This window comes from Crocodylus porosus, unplaced genomic scaffold (assembly GCF_001723895.1).
Source record: "Crocodylus porosus isolate Cpor-Errol unplaced genomic scaffold, CroPor_comp1, whole genome shotgun sequence".
Lineage (NCBI taxonomy): Eukaryota > Metazoa > Chordata > Crocodylia > Crocodylidae > Crocodylus > Crocodylus porosus.
In genome coordinates, this window is record NW_017728947.1 from 80,151,486 (window position 1) to 80,161,421 (window position 9,936).

Below are 9,936 nucleotides of genomic sequence, written 5' to 3' on the forward strand. Positions count from 1 at the left end.
CTCTGGTGGGACGGTGCACCTCCTGAATTAAGTGGAGGTCCTGTATCTCAGCCAGGAACCTCCTGGAATGGTCTGATCTGGCTGACTGTTCCTTCCAGCAGATGTCCAGGTAATTTAAATCACCCATGACAACTACATCCCTTGCCTTAAGTGCCTCTGCAAGCTGGCCTGAAAATTCCCGGCCCAGCTCCTCCCCTTGGTTGGGGGATCTGTAGTAGACCCCCACCATTAGATCTCTCTCCCCACGGCCCCCTTGTATCTTGACCAGAGTACGTCAGCTTGCCCCTCTGACACCAATTTGCTGGCAGAGGATGCATATTGCTCCTTGACATAGAACACCACACCCACACCTTTCCTTCCTTCTCTATCCCACCTGTAAAACCTATAGCACCTAATGCTAACTGCCCAATCATGGGATGAATCCCACCAAGTTTCTGTAAGACCTATTATGTCTGGGTCTGAACTGGCTACTCTGAGGACAAGTTCCTTCTGTTTATTCTCCATACTACGAGCATTGGTATATAGGCATTTAAAGCCCTGCCTAGCTGTGTGTGCCACCCCCCGATTTGGGAGACTTTTTGAACCCCTGTTTCTTACCTGGGCACTCCTTGCATTTGTCACCTGTCTTGCTCAGGTGGTGTCTTCTCGTCTTCCTGCGGCCCCCTTCCCCGCAATATTATGCCTACATAATATTGCTACTGAGAGTAAGTGGTAAACTACTTATAAAAAGGAACAGTTACCCATCTTGCAACACTCATATTTTTTCTAGATAGTCCAACCCTCTGCTTAAAACAGGACCATCCCCAACTAGATCATCCCAGCCAACGTTTTGTCTAGCCAAGTCTTAAAAACCTCCAAGAATGAAGAGTCCACCACTTCTCTGGGTAACCTGTTCCAATGTTTTACTACCCTCCCAGTGAGGAAGTTCTTCCTAACATCTAACCTAAACTTTTCTTGCTGCTACTTGAGATTGTTCCTTGTTCTATCATCTGCCACCACTGCCACCACCTTCTTATGAAATTGTAGAATCCTCTGGGGCTATGCCCACACAGTGAGTGCCCTTAACACCATAGCCAATGATATAACAGGGAGGGAAGCAAAACAACTTTTCAGTTCCTTCACCATAAAGCATCCCAGTTGTCAGACCCCTAACTTATTTGGGGTAGAGGGAAGCTTACAGAATCTGTGCAGACGACAAATCTCAAAAGAGTTATTATAAGTAACCATTCTTCCTTCAAGTGATTGTCCACAAAGATTCCACTCTTAAGTAGCAAGCAGTACTTTGTCTTTGAATATGGATACATACTGAAGCCAGGGTGGGTAATTATTTTGGCTGGAGGGCCGCTTAACATGTTTTGGTGAACTATCGAAGGCTGCAAGGGTAGCCCAGCGCCTTAAAAGGTGCCCAGCCCCCTGGTCACTATCTTGGAACCAGAAGTCCTGCCCTCTCATCCCTGACCTTTGCCGCCAGAAGTACTCCTTTTGGCAAATGGGTTTGCCATGTTGGAACTGGAAAAAAAACAGATTATATTCTAAAAACAAGTATCATACATTAATTTGATTTAAAAAAATATTTTTGTCCTGATGTAGGTGTGTTTATACGATGTACATAGAGGTGATAGCATAATAGCTTAAAATGAAGTCTTACTTTTGTATATGGGGGGTATGCAGGGGTGTGGGAAGTATGGGTGGGTGGGTACAGGGTTTGTGAGGGGTTGTGGGTGTGTGCACATGTGGGGTGTGCAGGAGGGTGTAGGTACATGTACAGATGTGCGTGTGGGGTTTGTGGGGGGGTGGATACGTGTGGGGGTATGGGCATGGAGTTTGGGGATGGGGGCACCCCCTACCTGCTTGCCCACCCACCGCTCCGGCAGCACACGGTTCCCAGCTGCATGGCCGGTGCCACAGAATATAAACAGGAGACAGGCCAGCCCCTGCTGTTCCCAGATGACTCCTGCTTCTGCCAGCCCTGCCCCTGGGGCACTGTGCTCCTGCCTGCTTGCCGCTGCTGCCCTTCCCCGCCACTTCCCTTCCTTCCCCGCCTACTGTAACCACTCTCCCTCCCAATGCCCACCCACTGCTCTAGCAGCACAGAGTTCCCAGCTGGATGACTGGCACCGCAGGACACAGCAGGAGCCAGCCCAGCCCAGTCTGGCCCAGCCAGACCCTTGCAATTCCCAGCTGGCAGTGTGCAGTGCCCAGCTGCATGGCCAGGACTGCACAGCACAGCAGAAGCCAACCAGGAAGCGCTTGGTGCCAGCCGAGCTAGGATGGCTTCTGCTATGCAAGCAGTTCCACATCCCCTACCCACACACACATACCCACACACACACTCCCTCCACCCATTCTTAACCGAATTTCCCTGGGACAGAGGGAGGGAGAGGGAACGGCCACAGGGTCCCAGGCCAGAAGCCCCTGCTAAGCAGAAGCTTCCAGTTGGGGTGCTGAGGCGGGGCCAGTCAGGCCTTCCTGCTGCCACTGCTGGGTCCTGCTGTTGGTTCCTCCTGGGTCCTGCTGCCACTGGCGCTTTGTCATCTTTGACAGGCTGCCAGGGGCAGATAGAAATACATTTTCTAAACTTTTTAGGGGTCCCACAGGCCAGATAGAAGGGCCTGGAGGGCTACATACAGCCCACAGGCCATATTTTGCCCATCCCTGCACTAAAGGATTGATATTCTAATGCCTGAATCTGATCCAGGGGCCTAAATCACAGAGTGGTAAGAGTGTGGCCTCAACTTCACACGTTTACTCTTAATCACAAAGGACAATGTTTAAAGTCACATGGGCTAGTGTCAAATGGAATCAAGTGGACCCTCTTTTTTACAAAAACAAAAACAGGTATGCATGTACCTATCTAAACTAACTATACAAGTTCGGCAAAGTTATGCTTTTCCTCTCATTTGTTTTGCAAATGCCTCAAATAGTCTCAGTAATGTTGTAATCAAATTAGTTCTGTTGAGGAAAAAAACCCTAATGACCAAAGTAAGAACTTTTGCTACGGCCAACGAAGAATGAGGCACACAGAAAACAACCAAGAGATGAAAAAACTAATACTGATTATCATCATATTTCAAAACAATCTTAAGCAAGTACTTAGGATGAGGCTTCTGTTTAACCCTGGCCTTATGAAAGAGTATAGAAAGGGCTACACCAGGGGTTCTCAAACTGTGGTATGCGTACCCCTGCAGGTATGCAAGGCATCTCTAGGGGGTACTCAAGAGAAATTGTGTAATGGCAAATTTAATTTTCATTATAATAATAATGGGCATTTAAAGGCTTAAAATATAAAACATAGGCTGGTAGAGGTACACAGGCAGCTGGTAAATCTGGAAGCCGGTATGCAATAAAAAAAAGTTTGGGAACCTCTGCCCTACATCTGAATTTACCCTTTCCCTCCTGGCCAGTATGAAGGCCAAGTAGGCCATTTTGATGGAAGGGTGATAAAAGGAAAAGATTAGCCTGGGCCCAAATGGAAGTCACACATTAATCCTTCCAACACTGTAATTAGATCCCAAGCAAGGGAAGGAATCCCAATCCTCTTAAAAACATGGGCCACTTCATTCATGATTCTAGTCACCAAAGGTGACTGTAACCTGTGGTCCTCTCTCAAAAGAAAAATGTACTAAGTTGATGGCCAAATAAAGCTGAATTAAAATTAAATTCAAATCAAATTAACCCGAATTAAAATTAAACCCCCTTTCACCAAGTTAGGGGGAGGTGAGGCTAGAATTGAGAGTGTCCTCAATAAATTGGAGGATTGAACCAAAACAAATCTCATGAGGTTCAATAAAGACAAATACAAAGTCCTGCACTTAGGATGAAACAATCCCATGCACCAGTACAGGCTGGGGACTAACTAGCTGAGCAACAGCTCTGCAGAAAAGGACCGGGGGGATTACAGTGGATAATAAGCTGAATATGAGCCAACAGTGTGCCCCTGCTTCCAAAAAGGCTAACGGCATACTGGGCTGCACTGGTAGGCGTGTTGCCAGCAGAATGACTGAAGTGATTATTCCCCTCTACTCAGCACTGGTGAGGCCACATCTGGAGTACCGTATCCAGTTTTGGGCCCCCTGCTGCAGAAAGGATGTTGACAAATTGGAGAGTCCAGTGGAGGGCAAAAAAATGTTTAGGGGGCTGGGGCACATACCTACTGAGGAGAAGCTGAGGGAACTGGGCTTATTTAGTCTGACAAAGAAAAGACGTGTTGTTCCAAAGAAGATAGAGCTAAACTGTTCTCGGTGGTAGCAGATGACAGAAAAAGAAGCAATGATTTTAAGCTGCAGCAAGGGAAGTTTAGGCTAAATATTAGGAAAAAACTCTCACAAGGTGGGTAGTAAAACACTGAAACAGGCTACCCATAGATGCTGTGGAATCTCCATCCTTGGAAGTTTTTAAGCCCCGGCTAGACAAAGCTTTGACTGGGATGATCTAGTTGAGGATGTTCCTGCATTGAGCAGGGGTTTGGACTAAATGAGCTCCTGGGGTCGCTTCCAACCCTAATTTTCTATGATTCTAAGTGGTAATCAGGACAGCTTCAGATAAAGCAAATAGTCCAATATATTCAAAACTGTCACTTCCATAGGTGTCAAATCAAACTGAAAATGGAACCTATTAAGATTGATAGATTTGCCATGTAGACAGTTTCCGCATAAGCAAGAATTCTAGGACTACCACTACGTACCTCCTCCTCTAGGAGTCATGCAAGTGGTCATCTACAGCAATTCCACTTCCAGATTAAAAATGTGGCAAAATTCTGATACAGTGGGTAAGCAGACTTGACAAGATGATCAAAATTGGTCTCACAAGCTTTGCACAACAGCATTGCCCAGCCCAAACTTCAGATCACAGTCTTGCCAGGTCTTTTCTCAATATTTGAGAGAGAACAAAAAGCAGCAGAAAAACATTCATGAGGTCCCAAGACCCCTGAAAGCAGCACCTCTAGTGCTTTTTGTTCTCATGTCATAAATCTATTGTTCAACAACCCTAACTGTAGATGGCCTGGATTACCAAAAGTGTGAGGTTTTTACAGCCAGTATAGGACATGCTGAAGGCCCCAAACTGGGATGACATAATGCAGGCACATAGCTTCTTGCCAAAGAAAAACAATCAAGACCCTCCATACCTGATAATGTAGTGGCTATACACACTTGAACAGCCTTAAAAAGGTATAAATGCCTTGCATGCCAGTCAAAAGGTTTGGATTTCTAGCATGCTGACTTGAAGTGTATCAGAAGGCAAACATTTCCTTCACACTTTGAACTGGTGTAGTGTGTCCCACACAAAGGGAAACGGTGTCCACAACCAATCTTCAATAGATGAAACACAGAAAACAGAACTGGATATACCTGTTCCAATTGCAACCAGATCTATGACAGAATTTACCCAGAAAAAAAGAGGCCAACTTGTCCCTACTGTCTTGGGCGGAGAGATGCATAGATTTCAAGCAGTTTTTTCAGTGGATGAAGGTGGGGTCTGTCAGACTACATGTCATGTGCATCCTATACCCTTCAGATAGATATTCATTTGAGTTACAGATTGAACATACAACTATTGTATGATGCCCATCACTGTCTAGACCTGAAATGTAGTCCTGGGGAATGGGAGGTCACTTCTGTATGTTTCAGAGAATGCAATATCTCAATGTTACTATTAAAGTCAGTTCTCTGAAACAGTACAGGGTATGATTTCATAGTTTCTAGGGTCAGAAGGGACCTGAGTAAATCATCTAGTCCGACCCCCTGCCAGGGCAGGAAAGATTACTGGGGTCAAACGACCCCAGCAAGGTGTACAACTAGCCTCGTCTTAAAGACCCCCAGGGGAGGAGCCAGCACCACTTCCCTTGGAAGTTGGTTCCAGATCCTAGCTGCCCTGACCGTGAAGTAGCACCTCCTGATATCTAGCCTAAACCTTCCCTCTGCCAGCTTGTGACTGCCCCAATGCCTGCTGATCCCCCCTGACTAGTTTATAACAGGCCACTAGATCCCCCCTCAGCCTTCTCTTGTGGAGGCTGAACAGGTTCAGCTCCCATAGCCTCTCCTCAAAGGGCCTGCCCAGCTGCCCCCTGATCAGTGGCCCTCCTCTGGACCCTCTCCATGTTGACCACATCCCTCTTGAAGTGCGGCGCCCAGAACTGGACGCAGTACTCCAGCTGCGGCCTGACCAGTGCCACACAGAGGGGGAGGATCACCTCCTTGGACCTGCTTGAGATGCATCTGTGGATGCATGACAAGGTACGGTTGGCCTTCCTGACTGCATCCCCACACTGCTGGCCCACGTTTATCTTGGAGTCTATGATGACTCCAAGATCCTTTTCTGCCTCTGTACTGACAAGAAGGGAGTTCCCCAACCTGTAGGTATGGTACTGGTTCTTCCTCCCCAGGTGCAGCACTTTGCACTTGTCGGTGTTGAATGCCATCCTATTTTCATCCGCCCACCCCTGTAACTTGTCTAGGTCCGATTGCAGCCTATTCCTCCCTTCTAGCATGCCCACATCCCCCCACTTCTTAGTGTCATCAGCAAATTTGAACAGGGTGCTTTTTACCCCCTTGCCCAAGTCACTGATGAAGATGTTGAACAGTGTGGGCCAGAGGACCGAGCCCTGCGGAACCCCACTGCCCACATCCCTCCAGGTCGAAAATGACCCATCAACCACCACTATCTGGGTGCGGCTCTCCAGCCAGTTGGCAACCCAATTGACTGTGTGGGTGTCTCACCCCAGTTTCTTAATGAGAACGGGGTGAGAGACAGTGTCGAAGGCCTTCCAAAAGTCTAGGAATACTATGTCCACTGCTACCCCTGCATCTAAGGATTTGGTGACCTGGTCATAGAAGGCCACCAGGTTGGTCTGACAGAACCTGCCACTAATGAATCCGTGTTGGTTGCCCCTAAGCATAATCTCCCCTGCTAGCCCCTTGTGGATATGCGCCAGAATCATTTTCTCAAAAAGCTTACCCAGGATCGAGGTAAGACTAACTGGCCTATAGTTTCCCAGGTCCTCCTTCCTCCCCTTTTTAAAGATGGGAACCACACTGGCCCTCTTCCAGTCCTCTGGTACCACACCAGAGCACCATGAGTGCTCGTAAAGCTGTGCCAGGGGTCCTGCAATGACCTCAGCCAATTCCCTCAGTACTCTAGGGTGGAGATAGTCTGGACCAGCTGATTTGAACACATCCAGTCCCTCCAGAAGTGTCCTAACTAGTTCCTCACTAACCCTTGGCCTAGGTGCACCTCCCCTGGGATCTAAAGGGGGCCCAGAGGGGGGGTAACTGTTCCGGTCCCTGCTTAAGAAAATGGAGGCAAAGAAATCGTTAAATATGTTGGCTTTGTCATCTGGTGTGACGACCAAATTCCCTAACGTGTCCTGCAGGGGCTCCACATCACCCGGAACCTTCTTTTTACCCGCTGTGTATTTAAAAAAGGACTTCTTGTCCTTAATCTGGGAAGCCCCCAGTTCCCTCTCCATCTTGGCCCTCCTGACTGCCCCCCTGCATTGTTTGGATCTTACAAAGCATCTCCTGCCTGCAGCCAAGAAGACTAACTCACTGTCACTATCATCTCGGAGACTTGGCCACTGAGCCTGGGGCATCAAGCAACACCTGAAACACCACGGTAGTATTTAGCTCTTCTGCAGAGCTGCTGCCTAGCCAGTCAGTCCCTAGTCTGTACTGGTGCATGACTGCCTGTAGTTTCTCTCCACTATTGGCTAGGAAACCTGAATGACGAGAAGAAAATAATAAACAAAAGTCATATTTTGTGAGATGTACCCTGTAATTAACAATTAAGCTAAAGCAGTGGTTCTCAACTAGGGAGCTGCAAGACCCTTTCAAACGTACTACATCATTAATACTATTTCTGGCCCCATGCATTTCTGTTTCCAGCAGGAGGGCGAACTCTTGCCTCCATTAGGTTTCTCAGATATACCTCTGTATACTTACATGAGTCTAGTTCAGTGGTCCTCAGCTTTTTTTGATTCAAGGCACCGTTCCATAATTTTCAATACAGGCTTGTCAGATAAACCTAATGCAGACATGAACACCCACTCTGGCTCTCTCACCTCCTGGAATGTGGCATGCAGGGCAGTTTCACCTGGCCACAGCACTGGTGTTGTGGGATGCAGCTACTTTCATAAAATTTATGGAGAGGTGCCTGGAATGCGCCATACTTTAAATAAGCATAAACTATTCCTCAAATAACTATCAATAATAGGCACTGCTCTGTCATGAGAAAGTCTCATCTTGAATTCTTATTTCAATGAACAAGGATCCAAAGCAAAAAGCAAGTCAATTTTTCCCTATACAGGGAAATCAGCGATATAAACTGATCTAAACTTCCACTGTTTTGGGTATGCATTAACAAGTTGACTGGCAAGACATGTCAAATTGCTCTCCTCCCTCCCTTGTCATAAGCTGATCTTTGCAATACAGTCATACGCACCGTTTCCTGCCTTTGGGATTCAACGATTTTTTCAGACAACTCTGCCAAAGTCTTTTTAGTTTCTGCATCAGTCCTTAGAAAGAAACATAGGCAAAAAACTGAAGTTAATACTGTGGGTGTTAGATTAAAATCAAGCATCACTATTTTAATAAGCAATTTGTTTCTGTTTGATATTTTGACTGTTGAGATGGCAGTCAGATGTAGATTCTTTCTGTCTACAAAACCCTAGCTAGAACAACTAGAGGTCAAAAACAAGGCTAAATCCACATAAAAGTATATCTATGCTCTGCAGGCAGATAATAAGAAACTAGGTTGTGAAAGTGGCCACTGGTTAAGCTTATGTAAAACTAAACTAACTAAAATGGATAAAAACAAGAAGCAGTGGAATCCAGAACTCAACTCGCTGCTCAAGTTAACAGTAGTTCTGATTCAGGACTGAAATTAAGAACACATAGCAACATTCAGTGTGTAATAAGGAAATCCTATACCTGAAATTTCAAAAAATCATGTAATAGAAATAAGATATAATTAATATTTAGTCTTTATTGATCTCACCACAAGTTATAAAAACTAAATTACCTTTGCAAAAGAGGCATTATGCCCATTTCACAGAATAAGAAATGGAGACACACTAAACAAAGTGACCTATCAAATCCATTTGTTCTTCTCAGCTACTATAGCAGTGAGCTCTGAAGAAAGCCCCAAGGATGAGCAAACTTAGCCTCAAGAGACTCCTGATCTAGCTGTGTATCAGCAGCTGAGTAGAAGATAATTATCCCTGCCCGTTCTGCTCTCACCATCAGAAAAATGCTACCTTTCAGAAGGATTTTATTTTTAGTCTTAAAAACTCTACGCAGAGATTATGTAGCTTAAACAGCTTATGGAAGAGAATCTCTCCTCCAAATTTAAAATTCATAGGATGCATATTATCCAAACTTTTATACAAACTGTTTACATTTTTTGTTTCATTACTAACCATGGTACCAGCAAAAAAAAAAAAAAGTTAAAGAACTGCATATAAATATAGAAGAGAGCATTTTTATTTCTGTCTCATCACTGTTTATACCGATTTCTCCTTGAAAGCTCCCTGCTGATATCATCTCCGAGGCGAACCTGTTCACTGGTGAGGTCTCGAAGGGACTGGTGCAAGCAGTGCAGCTGCAAATATAAGAGCACACCAATTAAGCTGAAAAGTTTAACATGTCATTCTGTTGTATCATTTCAAGTGGAAAGATCTTAAACTTTTTACTTATCTAAACAAAACATGTAGAATAAAGGGCCTTAGATGTGTTATTTCTGTAGCACTCTAAAGTTTATAGTGCTACAAGAATAGACTGATATGGACGGTGCACACGGGCATAGCCCCCAGGCTGGAGTGAAACAAAGGCCCAATCTACATGTGAGGCCACAGCTGAAGTACTGTGTCCAGTTTTGGGCTCCACAATTCAAAAAGGATGTGGAGAAGCTTGAGAGAGTCCAGAGGAGAGCCACGCGCATGAA

At 45.7% G+C, this 9,936-nt stretch overlaps 1 protein-coding gene across 1 annotated transcript in view; it reads right to left on the reverse strand.

The window, feature by feature from the left end:
* Positions 1-9,936, reverse strand: part of LOC109320861 (centrosomal protein of 128 kDa-like) — a 76,771-nt gene that overhangs the window by 29,857 nt on the left and 36,978 nt on the right. The window contains exons 6-7 of the mRNA XM_019551140.1: positions 9,503-9,594; positions 8,437-8,509 (exon numbers count right to left, since the gene is read on the reverse strand). Of these exons, the coding sequence (XP_019406685.1) occupies positions 8,437-8,509; positions 9,503-9,594 (165 nt within the window). The remainder of the gene's footprint in view (positions 1-8,436; positions 8,510-9,502; positions 9,595-9,936) is intronic.